Source organism: Neophocaena asiaeorientalis, unplaced genomic scaffold, assembly GCF_003031525.2.
Source record: "Neophocaena asiaeorientalis asiaeorientalis breed wild unplaced genomic scaffold, Neophocaena_asiaeorientalis_V1.1 scaffold150, whole genome shotgun sequence".
Lineage (NCBI taxonomy): Eukaryota > Metazoa > Chordata > Mammalia > Artiodactyla > Phocoenidae > Neophocaena > Neophocaena asiaeorientalis.
Window position 1 is genome coordinate 6,293,502 of NW_020176571.1, and position 15,097 is coordinate 6,308,598.

The 15,097-nt window shown below is 45.4% G+C and overlaps 1 protein-coding gene across 1 annotated transcript in view; it reads right to left on the reverse strand.

The window, feature by feature from the left end:
* The window catches only part of LPCAT3 (lysophosphatidylcholine acyltransferase 3), a 29,202-nt gene extending 18,275 nt beyond the window's left edge, over nt 1–10,927 (reverse strand). Inside the window, exon 1 of the mRNA XM_024733155.1 lies at nt 10,690–10,927. Within this exon, the coding sequence (XP_024588923.1) occupies nt 10,690–10,840 (151 nt within the window). The 5' untranslated portion in view covers nt 10,841–10,927. The remainder of the gene's footprint in view (nt 1–10,689) is intronic.
* Nucleotides 10,928–15,097: the final 4,170 nt, after the last annotated feature.

Genomic DNA, 15,097 nt, shown 5'->3' on the forward strand with positions numbered 1-15,097 from the left:
AGATTCTTTGTACCTTAATTGCTTCATCTCTGAAATAGGGATGTAAAGAAAAGAATGTTGCCCTCCCCATTCCAGTTCTACAGGGACCAAGCCATCAGGCACTGCAGTCACCCACCGACAATGCACCCAGAGGGGAATTCAGGACGGAGAAAAACTGAAGGATTCTGGGCTTTGGATACGGGCCCTGGATAGTTAAGATGTATATCTAAGGAATAGTTTCAATCAGCCCAGATTCTTGCATCTTCCCATACAGAGAAAAGCACTAAAATCATTAATTTGAGATGTCTGTTCTTTGTGATCAGCAGTAATCTTTTGATGCTCGACTACATGTTTTTTCCCAGCAAAAAATTCCTATATATCCTGGCTCCTCCCTTGCCTCTTCGGGGCAGTTCCTCAGAGCTATCTGAGAGACTGTTTCCAGGGCTATAGTCCTCAGTAAGGTCCCCGAATAAAACTTAACTTGCAACTTTTAGGTTGTGCGTTTTTCTTTCAGCTGACAGGGAAAATATTAGCCATCTTGCAGGCTGGTGTGCAGATTAAAAGAGAAAATATCTGTAAAAGCATTATACATGTACTTCCTTGAGGCCACTTAAAAGATATTTACGGGGCTTCCCTGGTGGCACAGTGGTTGAGAGTCCGCCTGCCCATGCAGGGAACACGGGTTCGTGCAGGGTCAATATTTTTAACCAGGGCCCTGTATGCTGTCCTCCAACTGTATCAGTCTGTTCTACTTTTGTCTGAGGTATAAGCCATAGGAGCCTTAAAGGGCACCGTTCCAGTTGGCCTCCGCTTGCTGGCTTGCAAACAGAAGTTTTATATTTATGGACAGTAATCCAGAGTGGTGTCCATCTGAGTTTAGAATTGCTATCACAGCAGAAACTGGAAACCTCAAGAGCTATAAGCCATTTAGCACGTCTACATGGAAGCCACTTCTCATTAGAGCACATACAAATATACAGTGACCAGAACTTAGCCTCCTGGGCTCTCATATCCTCCTCAGATGTGCAAACAACATATGCACACCAGTCCTCTATTTTTTGTTTACAGTGACTTCTTAATTGCCTGCAAAATTACTATCTCATCACTTATAATTTCATTTAGCAGGTATGACTATGTATACTTTTTTTTTAAACATCTGTATTGGAGTATAATTGTTTTACAATGTTGTGTTAGTTTCTGCTGTATAACAAGGTGAATCAGCTATACGTATACATATATCCCCATATCCCCTCCCTCTTGCGTCTCCCTCCCACCCTCCCTATCCCACCCCTCTAGGTGGTCACAAAGCACCGAGCTGATCTCCCTGTGCCATGCGGCTGCTTCCCACTAGCTATCTATTTTACATTTGGTAGTGTATATATGTCAGTGTCACTCTCTCACTTCATCCCAGCTTACCCTTCCCTCTCCCCGTGTCCTCAAGTCCGTTCTCTACATCGTGTCTTTATTCATGTCTGACTATGTATACTTTTCTTATCAAAATGCCGTAGCAACATGATAGCTACTTGATACTGAAAAGTATCTTTAATTGACAAAGCTTTTTAATTTAAACTTAGCCTATGGTTAGCGTGAGGCATTTAAACCACCTACTTGACTTCACGTGAATCAAGAACAAAACCTGAATCTGACCATTTCTGGCCTGACCCTCTACCCGCTTTCTGGCCAACTGTCTCTATAATTTGAATGCAATGACACTTCCATCAGACGCCTCTATTACTAACAATTATAGTACACATGGTTTTCAGACAGAATCCTTCATTCAGGGTGTCCAGAGTTTCATGAATCTCACTTATCTTCAAAGCCACTGCTTGAATAGGGAGGAACTTAGATTTCAAAAGCAGTCCATTTTAAACCAAAAGGAAATTCTTATCCAGAAATTACTTATCCTTATTTTTAGTGTCTTACTCGCCCCCCGCTTCCCCTTGTTTTGAAAATAGAGGTAAATAAAGATGCATGCAACATCTTTTGGGCTACACAAGTCTTAGGCTTTAAGGTCTCTAGGAAGCTATTATTGCTTCATCAAGAGAACTCCAAGTGGGCCCTAAATCTCCTTACCCTTGACTTCAGCAACTGCTGGGAAAATGTCAACACACACACCCCTACCTTAAAAACTCTCTACTTGGGCTTCCCTGGCAGCGCAGTGGTTGAGAGTCTGCTTGCTGATGCAGGGGACATGGGTTCGTGCCCCGGTCCGGGAGGATCCCACATGCCGCGGAGCGGTTGGGCCCGTGAGCCATGGTCGCTGAGCCTGCGCGTCCGGAGCCTGTGCTCCGCAACGGGAGAGGCCACAACAGTGAGAGGCCCGCGTACCGCAAAAACAAAAAAACCAAAAAAAACAACTCTCTGCTTGAGAAGGACAGTTCGCTTAGAACATCTTTCCCCGGCAGCTGCAATGAGGGCACCTAATTTTTGTTAAAGCTCCAAGTCACAACAGACGGTGTGGGTAATGATGATAGTTCTGATAATAAAGATGATAATGATATAATAACGTCGTTGTTATAATGACATTAGTCATATGATTCAAGAATGATCATAAGATTTGGAGAATAACAAGAGATGTTAGCAAACGGGGAAAACTAAGCCGTAAAGAACCTGAGAGCATTTTGTTTATTCCAAAGATCATAGGATACAATGACATTTCAAAAAGTTTAAGGTACTATCAGGACATCAAGTATTACAAAACGGATACTTGAAGCCACACACTAAACCCTTGATCCTCAAACGTCAGGGGAACCGGTATAACCTGGAGGGCTTGTGAAACCACAGACCACTGGGCCCCGTCCTCAGTTCCTCATTCAGTTGGTTGGGGGTGGACCTGAGAATCTGCATGTCTAACGAGTTCCTAGGACAGCTGATGCTGCTGGCCCCAAGACCACACTTGGAGTGCCCTGGGAAAGGAAGGAGATGAAGATCTATTGAGGGAAGGGAGAGAACGGTTACTTAGAGCTACCCTGGGTCAGGCTTGCTCAGGTGTTTATACGGCTCATCTCGTTTCGTCCTCAGAGCTTCCCAAGGAGCAACGCTTCTCACGCTTTGCCAGAGCAGAATGAGAGTGAATACACACATGCGAAGGATACGCTAAGGCAGTTCTCTAGAAATAAAAAAGCTCTTTGATGACTATATTGTCCTTTAAAATGCAGGTGAATTTTGTATTCTGTTTCAAAATATTGCTGCTTGTTATGAATTAAACATCATTAAAGAATTATTTATCAGATACACTGCTTAACTCTTAACCTCAAGTTCTTTAGTAAAATTGGCCTTTGGGAACATGAGGAAAAGGATGGCTGAAGTTTAGTAATTGGTCGATGGTGAAAGAGCTAGTAGTACATGTTTAATCTTTTTTTTTTTTCTTTTTGGCTGTGTTGCGCAGCATGCGGGATCCCAGTTCCCTGACCGGGAATCAAACCCGTGCCCCCTGCAGGGCAGGCACGGAGTCTTAAGCACTGGGCTGCCAGGGAAGTCCCAGTACGTATTTAATCTTAATTAGTTTTAGAGACGTGCACGTAGGCCCGCAGGTCTCTGAAGATGATGTGCGTCCTGCCAGCTTACTCAACCTACTCGGCCACCTGCACCTCCCACACACCTGAACACTCCACCAGGCTCTTCCCTGCTCCTCCTTTATGGAGCCTCTGTTGTTCTGGCCAAACTGGATTACTTGCTGTTCCTCAAAATTTTCTCACTTTTCCTGCTCTCCACATACATGCTCATTATTCTTTGCCGCTGGAAAGCTCCCTTTTTATTTCCACCTGACTAGAATCTTCCACACCTTTTAAGGTCCAGCTGAAATGCCATTTCCTTTTTGAAGACCAAATCCCATTTTGGTCGGACGGAACTGGACGGAACTCCTTCAGTGAGTTCCCATGGCTGCCCGGACAGATTTAATGTCAGTGGGCATGTAATTGCTTTTGTTAAATTCTTCTGTGTGTATCTCATGGGCCCTGATTTACGCACGCCTCTGCAAAGAAACGGTTCTGTTTGACATTCAAGTTATACTGGCATTCAAACATGAAGTTTCGTGCAATGTAAGATATTGGAGTGTAGATAAAAAGTAGTTGGAAAGAGGGAAGGGCTATGGGGACATATGTATATGTATAACTGATTCACTTTGTTATAAAGCAGAAACTAACACACCATTGTAAAGCAATTATACTCCAATAAAGATGTGAAAAAAAAAAAAGAAAATGAGTAAAATTCTAATTAATTGCTTTAAAGTCATGAATGTGTCAAACTGGTTTGTTGGAGCATTTATTTTCAAAAAAAAAAGTAGTTGGAAAAATATATTTAAAAGAAATCCCCAACAGGAAGCTTTAGGTTATGATGAAATTTGTGGCTATGAATTAGAATAAAGTCTAAAATGTAGAATGTACCTAGCCTTTTAGGATATCAGAAGAGGCTTTGAAAGTCATTTAGGACAACTCCCTTATTTCACAATCATAGAATTTTTGGAAACTGCTTTGTACTATGGTCTGAAGTCCCATTTGTTTAGTTAATGCAGTGCAATTTCCATCTTGCTTACCTTCGGTTTTCTTCATATTGCTACCCGAAGAAAGCTTTTTGCCCTGAATGATGATTTAGTTCTGAAGGGCCAGACCTGACTTTGGTCCAAAGGGAGATTAACTGCAGGACCTCCTTTGATTTTAAAGGTTGCTAACCGTAGTGGTGCTAATTCGGAACCTCCGAGGAATGAGCCCTTACCCCCAAGTGCCATTGGTGAGCCCACCAGCCAAGCCACAGCGGCCAAGCTTGGGGAGGAAGCTTGCGCTGGGCGGGGTGGCCATCCGCTTCATTTGGCCGGCGCCAGCTTTGGCCTCAGAGAGGCATCTCACATGCTGCTGACATCTTGGCTCAGTCACGTAGAATGAGAACAGTGAAGGACGCCAAGGGCCTTTGCCTTTCCCACCTCTGCGTGCTCTTCCCAATCCCAAGGTGGTGGAGCAGGGATTTTAGAGGTGGGCAGAAACAGGTGTGACCTTAGGAAAGCTATTCAACCTTTGGAGGTCCCAGTTCCCTATCTACCCAAAGGAGATGATAAGAGGACTGTAAGTGTCTTAGGGGTAATTGGCAAGCTTAGGTGGGGTATCGTTGAGCACTTTATAAATGCCAGCCACTGTCATTACCAGCAAAGGGCAGCAACGTCAACACACTCTAGATTCTCTTCTGTGTCAGCTTCAGTCCCTCCCTGACTCAATTATGATATCACTATTGACTCCTAAAACTATATCTTTATTTATTTGTTTATTTATTTATTTTTGGCTGCATTGGGTCTTTGTTGCTGCCTGCGGGCTTTCTCTAGTTGTGGCGAGTGGGGGCTACGTTGCGGTGCATGGGCTTCTCATTGTGGTGGCTTCTCTTGTTGTGGAGCACGGGCTCCAGGCGTGTGGGCTTCAGTAGTTGTGGCACGTGGGCTTCAGTAGTTGTGGCTCGCAGGCTCAGCAGTTGTGGCTTGAGGGCTCTAGAGCGCAGGCTCAGTAGTTGTGGCACACGGGCTTAGCTGCTCCACAGCATGTGGGATCTTCCCGGACCAGGGCTCGAACCCATGTCCGCTGCATTGGCAGGCGGATTCTTAACCACTGTGCCACAGGGAAGTCCCTAAAACTACATCTTTAGTCCAACTTTTTTCCTGAACTGAACACTAGGCTTCACAATACAACCTGGAGGTGCCCTTGGAACCTAAAGCAAGTCCAAAACTAGATCATTCCCTGGCACTGAGCACCATCTCCTCTTGACCTCTCATTTGTGAAAGACACTGTCACCTTTCTAGCTACGCTGGCAGAAGGACTCAGTTTGTTTTTTTTTTCCAACTACTTCTTTATCCTCCATGTAGTCAGTTGCCAAGTCATTCATTCACACATTCACTCATTCAACAATTATTTATTGGGCCTTTTCCATAAGCTAGGTACTGTATTAAACTCTGGGTACACAGTGACGAACAAAACTTACATGATTTCTGCCCTCATCTGCAAATATATAATTACACATTGGCATATATACTTAGAAAGAGATTTCAGTCAGTAGGAGAAAGTACAGCAGGGGACTTAATTTAAAATGAGAGGCAGGAAAGAACTCTTGGAGGAAGTGACTATTTGAACTGAGGCCTGAAAGACGAAAAGGCTCTGTCAGGTAGGTAATGAGTGCAGCGCGTTGCTGGCAATGGGATCAGCAGGTACAAAGAAAGGCTCGAGGTTGGAAAGGACCTGATGCATTTTCTGAGGAACTGGGGGAAGGCCACGTGGCTACAAGGCTGTGAACTTGCTTGAGTCAAGGCTGGAGCAGGAGATTCCCAGGGGTGTATGGGAGCCCCTGAAGGGGTCTGAGTAGGAGAGGCGCAGGGTCAGACCACCCTGGCTGCTCTCAGAGAATGGACTGTGTGGGCAGGAAGAAATCAGAGACCCATCTGGGGGCTGCTCAGGTGGTTCTGGTGACAGATGGTCAGTGGCCGTGGTGATGGAGGAAAGTGGTGTATCTGACACACAATTTGGAGGTGGTGTGGATAGGACTTGGTGATGGGGGTGAGGGGAGAGAGAGAAAGGGAGGTGGCAAGGCCGCTTCTTAGGCTTCTGGCTCGAGCAGCTGTGTAGATGAAAGTGGCCACGGAACCTACCTTCCAAAAGAGGCTCTACCGCTGTATCAGCTCCCAGTACAGTGCCAGCCACATCGCTCCCCTTTCAGGTATCTGGGAAGGCTCCCTATCACCTGCCTAAGCACACACTCCTTGCCTTGGCTTTCAAGGCTCCACGACCCACGTTTCCAGTCTTATTTCCCACCACTTCTCTCCCTAGGTTCTGCTTCGGTCCAGCTGGACCACTTCCTGTTCCCTGAATGTGTAACCACACATCCCTGCCTCGGTGCCCCTGGCTCACCCTATTCCTCCGTCTCACCATCTCCGTCTGCCGAAACCTTATTCAACGACTTTCAAGGTTCATTAAAGGGCCAGTGTTTAAATCTCACAAAGCTCTGTAACTCTCTGATGGCACTTAGACTCCTGCCTGTTACTGTGGTTATGACAGTACTTATCTTGTGCCCATTCCCTGCCCCCAACAGACCGTATGTCGTACCTTCGGGTGCCCAGCCCTATTACTCATTCTGCACCACTGCCCTTGCCCTCACAAGGGTCAAGTACAGGGCTTCACCCACAGTAGGTACATTTTATTGAATTCGTTTGGGACAATTCATGTTATTAATTATGCTAAGGAACACTGAGACCCAAGTTTTTGAGGCCGAGATGTTTTCCAGTAGCATCTGGCAGCACCAGAGCTCACAGCGGAATTTATCTTCCACCAAAACTCCTGGCAAATCATGTGCGACACAAACCATGCCTCCCACAACAGTCCTGTGTCTGCTCAAAATACTCCAGTGCAGCAGTGCTCGTAAGCTTACCCTTTCCTCGAAGTACGGAATATTAAAAGTCACAGCCTCTAACTCAGGATTTTTCAAACTGCTTGTTGTCACCCATTAATGCGTCATGAAATCAATTTAGCAGGTCATCAACAATACTAAAACATAAAATAGAAAATAGCCAAACACACTGCCTATACTCAGGATGAGTAACGTTTCCTGAAACTTTTGCTTCCAATGCAAGCATTCACCTATGTGTATAATGGTCATGATGTAAAACATATTTCTTATCATGGGTCTCAGTTAAAAAGGTTTAAAGGCTGGGTGGCCCACCTCAAGATCGGCACACAGAACTCAAGTAGGGAGAGTAAGATGTTAACGAAAAAGTAATGAGACTACCTAATTAAAATAGTAATGAGGGGGTAATCATATGATTCAGTAACTATGATATTTGGAGAATAACAAGAGATGTTAGCAAATGGGGAAAACTAAGCCATAAAGAATCTGAGAGCATTTTGTTTATTCCAAAGATCATAGGATACAATGATGTTTCAAAAAGTTTAGGTATTGGGACTTCCCTGGTGGCGCAGTGGTTAAGAATCTGCCTGCCAACGCAGGGGACATGGGTTCGAGCCCTGGTCCGGGAAGATCCCACATGCCGCGGAGCAACTAAGCCCGTGTGCCACAACTACTCAGCCTGCGCTCCAGAGCCCGCCAGCCACAACGACTGGGCCCGTGTGCTGCAACTACTGAAGCCTGAGCGCCTAGAGCCCGTGCTCCGCATCAAGAGAAGCCACCGCAAGGAGAAGCCTGAATACTGCAACAAAGAGTAGCCCCCGCTTGCCGCAACTAGAGAAAGACTGGGCGCAGCAATGAAGACCCAATGCAGCCATAAATAAAAATAAATAAATAAATAAATAAAGTTCCCTTTAAAAAAGTCGAGTACAATTTAAAAAAAAGTAATGAGACTATCCCTTTAAAATGTGAATGTCTGATATCAATATATAATACCTAACCCTTCCCTCGGGGTACCTGCATTTAGGTGCTTTTAACCCACATTAATCTCATCAGTAGAAAGTGAAGAAAGTGAGTCAGAAATCATTTCGGACTACAGGCCTTCTTGGTACCTCAAGCAAGGATTTCCTCCAGTATCCCAGCTCCCCAAGAGAGCTGGTTCAGGAACTCCATTGCTGAAATGCTACTGGTTTCTAGGTTACAATACACAGAAGTGATAATACCTTTGTAAGAGAAACATATTTACAACCAGAATGCACTCTTTCTTCCACACACTTGTCAACAAGCTTATCAGTTTATGTTTCTATGTATTTATTTAACATAAACCTAGAAAATACAGTCCTATACATCCACGTGCAAGACCTATGCCTGATCTGAGGTAACGTGAACCCCAAGTTGATCTAAATGTGAGATATACTGTGAGGTACTGAAGGCAATAGCCCATGTGGGATAGGAAGGGGGGATGTGGGAAATGGTACAATGGACAAGGGGGCTCAGGAGTGTGGTAGATGTATTATGCCAAGTGTTTATTACTTTGATGCTTGGTGGTAATGAGAGGATGAGGTTAGAGGGGTGGGATACAGAGAAAACAATTTTCTAGACAGCTGTATGCACCATGATAGTATATAGTAGTCCACCAGGAGTGTACAGGCTGTATTTGATTATGTCAGCACTAAAAGGACAGATTCCAAGTCCTAATTCCAGCCCCAGCTCCATTTAACAGGTTGCCCCTTATAATTTGTTGCTTCTTGTGTTACATTCTCAATTTATAGTTGAGACATCAACAGTGAGCTTCCTAAGGAATGAAATGTAAACACTCTTAATTGCCAATTAGAATACCAACAAATAACTGGGCCAGAGACAAGGATGAAGAAGTAGGAAGTTCAAAGTTGGTATGGTGCAGAGAACCTTAGACTGAGGTACTGATAAATTTGGGTTAGATCTGGGTGACGTGACATGAAGCAAGTCACACAACCAAACGTTCTGTCCGCCTCTAAAATTTTACAGTTCTACAAGGGAGGGAAAAGGTGACCTTCATCTGGAAGAAAGGAAGATTATATTGGTTTGGTGTGTAATAGGCAAGTGACAATGACATTACCCAAGGTTGTTTAAATATGAATTAATGCCTCTCCCATTATCTAGATCGGGTTAGGTGATATATGTGAGTGTCTCTACTGACTACTGGATAACTTCCAAATTTCTTTCCCAGCATTTAAGGCTTTCCACATCTGCCCAAGTTATCTCAAATTTCTTGTGGTTCAGACCCACTCTTGCCCCCCAGTCTTGTGTGCTTAGTTCTTCCCCACCCCTACTCTCCTAGCTAATGTCCCATAACCTTCCTATAGCCTTCCAGCTACTCAAATATTTATGTATCAGCTCTTCACCTTTGAATTCCTACAAGACTTTACAGCAGTCCTATCAGATAGGCATTATCGTCCTCATTTCATAAATAAGAAAACTGAGGCTCAGAGAGGTTAAGTGGTTTGCCCAGGGTCCCGCAGTTTGTAAGCAGCAGCAGGGCTGGGTCTGATTTGTTTTCCAAGTCCACACACTTTTTTTTTTCTCTCATTGTGCCATGCTGCTTCCGTGTATTAAAAAACCACGGAGAAAGGATGCAGTAAAAAAGCCTATAAATCAGTTATAATACAGTTTGTTGTGACATAAATGCAGATACAAAACATCCTTTGAACCACGTGTGCAATAAACGCTTGGGGTAGCATGGGTAGTTTTTAAGAAGTTGCCACTCTTGTTTCCCAAGCCCAGTATTAAAGCAATATTCCAGGGTAAATGACAGGTGTATGGCTGAGGAAAAGAAAAAGCAATATGGTATAAGAGGAAAATATTAGAAGCGGGACAAAAAGATGAAGGTGTAATACAAGCTGGGAATGCACAAGAGACACTCAGAATATGCAAGTATGGAGTATGGGGCTGAGGGGGCCCATAGGACTAAAATATCTAAGTTAGGGGGCCTATAACTGCCAATAAGAAGAGCACGTGTGTGACGGTTGATATTAATAACAGCAGTACACATGGACAGAGAGGAGAACTCCAGAGAGAGACAAATAAGGACGGGTCGCCGGGACACAGAGTAGAGCATGGCAGGATGAGAGGGTGGTGGCGCCTAATGAGGGGCCAGAAGGGTACAGCAAGGGTCGAAGGGAAAGGTGAAGAGGTTCAGAGGGCACGGCGCCCCCAGACTCGGGACTAGACTCGTCTTCCTCTCCACAGCTGGTTGGTGTGTTCTAGGATTCACATCTGCACCCTCCAAAGCCCTCCCGGTGGCTCCGGGAAGAAGGGGCGGTCACTTCCCCGTTCCTTGGGGACTCCGCGAGGGGTCCTTACCTAGGAAGATGGAGATGATGAGCCGCAGCGCCTGTTCTGACGCGCCCAGGGACGTCGCCAACTTGTTAAGGCTCAGGTTCTGGAAACCGCACCGCAGCACCGTCGCCAGCTCCGCCGCCGCTCCCACGTCCCCCTCGGCTGCGGACGCCATCTTAACTCCGGGCGCCCCCCGGAGACCCCTCAGCTCCGCGCGCCCCAAATGTGGGCACAACGCTGGAGCTTCACCCCCAATTCCGGCCCGGAGCCCGCCCACGGCGTGCGCATTGGCTGCAGGACCGCCCAGCGGCTCCGGGATCAGCCGATCATTGGTCGGCCCGGGCAGGGGGCGGGGCCTCACGCCGCAAGGTAGGCAGGGGGCGGGGTCGAACGTTTGTAAGGCAAAGGTGACTCGGGCCGAGAATGAACGCGGAGCCGGCAGGGGGCGGGGCTCGGAATCGGGAACTAGACCCTTGATTGGAAAAGTCAGAAGCCGGCGGCGCGGCGACCGTACAACTCAGTTCTAACAGCTCGGGGGAGGAGTCGGGGCGGGCGAGAGTCCGGCCGGCTCGAGCGCTGCCTCCCCATTGGCTGAGACGGAGCAGGCGAGAGTCAGGGCGGGGGGGCCGTCACCCGACCGCGAGGTTACTCTCGGTCGCCGGCGCGCCGGGGTTACTGGGGCATGTAACGGGAGGGCGGGAATTCCTGCCGCGGGCTCGCGAGCGCCCCCTAACGGCGCCTCGGCCGTTCTTGAACCGTTAGGCACGCCGCCTTCCCTCCCCGAGGGTGGGGAGAGCCCGGCGCCCCCAGCACTCTTTGCCTGCTCCTTTGATTTCATGTAACTTCCTGTATTAAAACTACCTACCCCCGAGAGGCGGTGAAGTTAAGATATGCTGATTTAGTCCTTATGATTTTAATTAAAAATTAAACTAGTTTGTCACTATTCAGGTAATACAGGTTCAAGATCAAAGTGCAAAGAGGATAGAGACTGAAGACAAAATAAAAGTCCTTTCTTCCCACCTTGCTTCCCATTCTCATTTCCACTGTTCAGATTAGGCTAACGAAAATGTACCAGGGCCTGTGCTGGGCTCTGAGCCCAGAGCTGTGGAGTGGGGATGGCGCACGGTCATATAAAGCGTGTAATTGCAAGAGAAAGGAACAAGGTTCCGTGAGAATACTTAACAAAGGAACACTAGGAGTTTCCAGCAACCACTGGAATTCGTGGAGCATTCTTGTACAATTACAGTTAATACTTCTATAGCACTTCGCGCTTTATGCAGCTCTGATACCCATATTATTTCGCTTAATTGATTATGAAACAGGATATTTATTATTACGATGTCCTCTTACAGACACAGAGGCTTGGAGAAATTAAGGAACTCGCTAAGTTCCTTCCCTAGTAAGGGGCAGCGACAGAATTGAAACCTTAAATTTCACCTCCCTCCTCTTTTTTGGGGGACAAAATTAAAAAAAAAATCAGAGAAGTCAAGAATAATATAACATCCCTCAGATTAAGAAACAAACATCACATGTACAGCTGAAGAGCCTGGTGTATCCCTTCCACAGGGCATTTCCCTCCTTTCCTTCTCAGAGGTCACCTCCTTTCTGACTTTGGTACTTATCAACCCCATGCCTATTTTTATACTTTACACTCTGTATATATCCAGAAACAATTATAATATAGTTTTGCATGCTTTTAAAGTTTATATTTATGGTTACAGTGAATGTATCATTTTGCAACTTGTTTTTATGCTTAACATCTTTATTGAGACATTCTTATTTCTACATGTAGCTGTAATACAGTCGTTTTAACTGTGAAGTAACATTGCACTGTATGATTTTCCACAATTATTTTTCATGATTATGTTGAGGAATACTTGGATCACTCACTATTCATGTATTTCTTTTATTACAAACATGGCTGCTGTGGACATTCTCCTTTAAGCAACAGTGAAAGTTTCTCTAGGGCTGTAACTCCAAACAGATTTTTTGTGTGTTTGTTTTTTTTAATTAACTGGGGTCTATTGTAGGAAACACATTGCTATCCAGTATACACACATGCTCATACACTACGCAACTAATATGTACACGCATGTGTGCAGCGTGTGTATGTGATGTGTTCTCTTATATTTTCTATTCTATTTTAATTCATTAAGAAAATTGCTCATCAGGATCCACTAACTTGATATCACTACTTGCTCAGTGTAGAAAACACCCCTCTAGGGTTTATAACCAGGAGGGGAATCATGAGTTGTAAGGTTTGCACACCTTCAATTTTACTAGATTTTGCCTAATTGAAGTGTTTGGCTAAATGTTACTTAAGACCCTTAAAATCTTTGATTTGCTGAATAAGTAAGATATATTTATTAAAGCATCTAGTTAGTTAGACCCTATTTAAAAATAGATGAAGTCGGTTTCTTTTCGTTTTGTGCAATTAGGTAATATGTCTGCCCCTTCTTACACCTCTGGTTTTCCAAGACAAGAGTCTGTGTGGCAAGAGGCTGTGTCTCCGTTGACACAACAGATTCCTGTTTGCTTTTCCCCTCAGGTGTTTGATCAGCTACATTCCCTTCATTCTTCCTACTGTTCCAACGCAGCACCTGTTTCTCCAGTTACACTAGCTGCTGAGCTGGTGAGTGGGAGAAGATTAAGATTATATGGCCTCTTACTTTATAACGCAGCACATTCATGGAGGGCTTAGTAAGTCAGGTTCTGTGCTGGTCCCTCGATGCAAAGATCCATAAGAGACAGTCCCTGCCCACAGGAAGCTCTGTGTATGGGAGAAGAGAGACATGAAAAGATAATTATAAACCAAAGTGGTTGTGTCTGTATAGAAATAAGCATCACGTATTAGTGAAATCCCTCCTCTCTCATTACTACTTTCCCCTGCCCTGTCCTTCCTTCTTTAGCAAGTTCAGTATTTCCTTCTACTCCCTTTCCTCTGGCTCATTGACCTCTACTATCTATTACTATCTGCAGGGCTTCCCACCTTAAAACACCTTCCCTTTCTCTGAGGTTACTGGCCTCTTTTCCTTCCCTACCGTACTTGTGGAGAAACAGTCTGGTCGGAGTTCACTCAATATCCAGGTATGAGTTTACAACTTCTCAACCCCCTTGCAGTAAGCTTGAGACCACATGACTAGTTATGGCCCATGGACTGTAAGCAGAAATGAAGCGGCATTTCCTGGCCCGGGAGGTGCACAGCTCGTGTGACTCCCAAATCTCTCTGTTCCCTAGATAGTAGCACATACAGAGGCCATGCGTCCTGTCTGGTATAGTATGAGATGGAGGAAGCCACGCAACTGGCATCTTGCTCAACACTTAGCTTAAACGAAAAATAAACATTTGTGGTATTAAACGCCAAGATTTAAGGTTACTGCTTTAACTTACCCTGACTAAGACACTTACCCACCAGTCTTTATACCCATTAGAACTTGGTACTCATTTTCACCACTTATGAAACTATTCACACAAAGGCCACCGACTATTCCTTAATAGTTACATGTACTCTCTCTCCTTCTCCATCTCATTTTTTTTTTTTTTGCGGTATGCGGGCCTCTCACTGCTGTGGCCTCTCCCGTTGCGGAGCACAGGCTCCGGACGCGCAGGCTCAGTGGCCATGGCTCACGGGCCCAGCCGCTCCGCGGCATGTGGGATCTTCCCGGACCAGGGCACGAACCCGTGTCCCCTGCATGGGCAGGCGGACTCTCAACCACTGCGCCACCAGGGAAGCCCTCCATCTCATTTTTAATAACCTTGTTTTTTTTTTTTTGCCTGCGCTGCCCAGCTTGCAGAATCTTAGTTCCCCCACTAGGGATCGAATCCGCACCCCTGCAGTGGAAGTGCAGAGTCCTAACCACGGACCTCCAGGGAATTAAATCCCTCCATCTCATATTCTTAATTTTCAAGAACTCTTTATGCTGAGATAGCATCTTTTTTCCCCCCACAGCATTCTTGTTTTATGGATGAACTTTGCTATACTAGCCTTCTGAGAAGATTAATTAGGGACTTTTTTATTTGTTTACTTATATTTCTTCTTTTATTCCCTGCATTTTTCCTTTTCCCTCAGGATTTCTGCTTTCCTTTTGTTTCTTTTATCTCTTTTAAGATGCCCACTGTCCTTTCTAATACAAACAAGGCATTACAAAGTTGATTGGATATATGGGCCCAGAGTAGGGCTTGTTGACTGGTGAATTTCCCTGAAGGGGATTGGGCTGGGAGCTCCCCTTTTGACCTAGAAACTTCCAAATGTCTGTATTGGAGGGTTTATTTATTTATTAAAAATTTTAAAAATCTATTTTAGGCCTGCATTGGGTCTTTGTTGCTGCACTCTTCGTTGCAGTGGGTGGGCTCAGTAGTTGCGGCACCCAAGCCCTGGAGTGCACGGGCTTCAGCAGTTGTGGCTCGCGGGCTGTAGAGCGCAGGCTCGGTA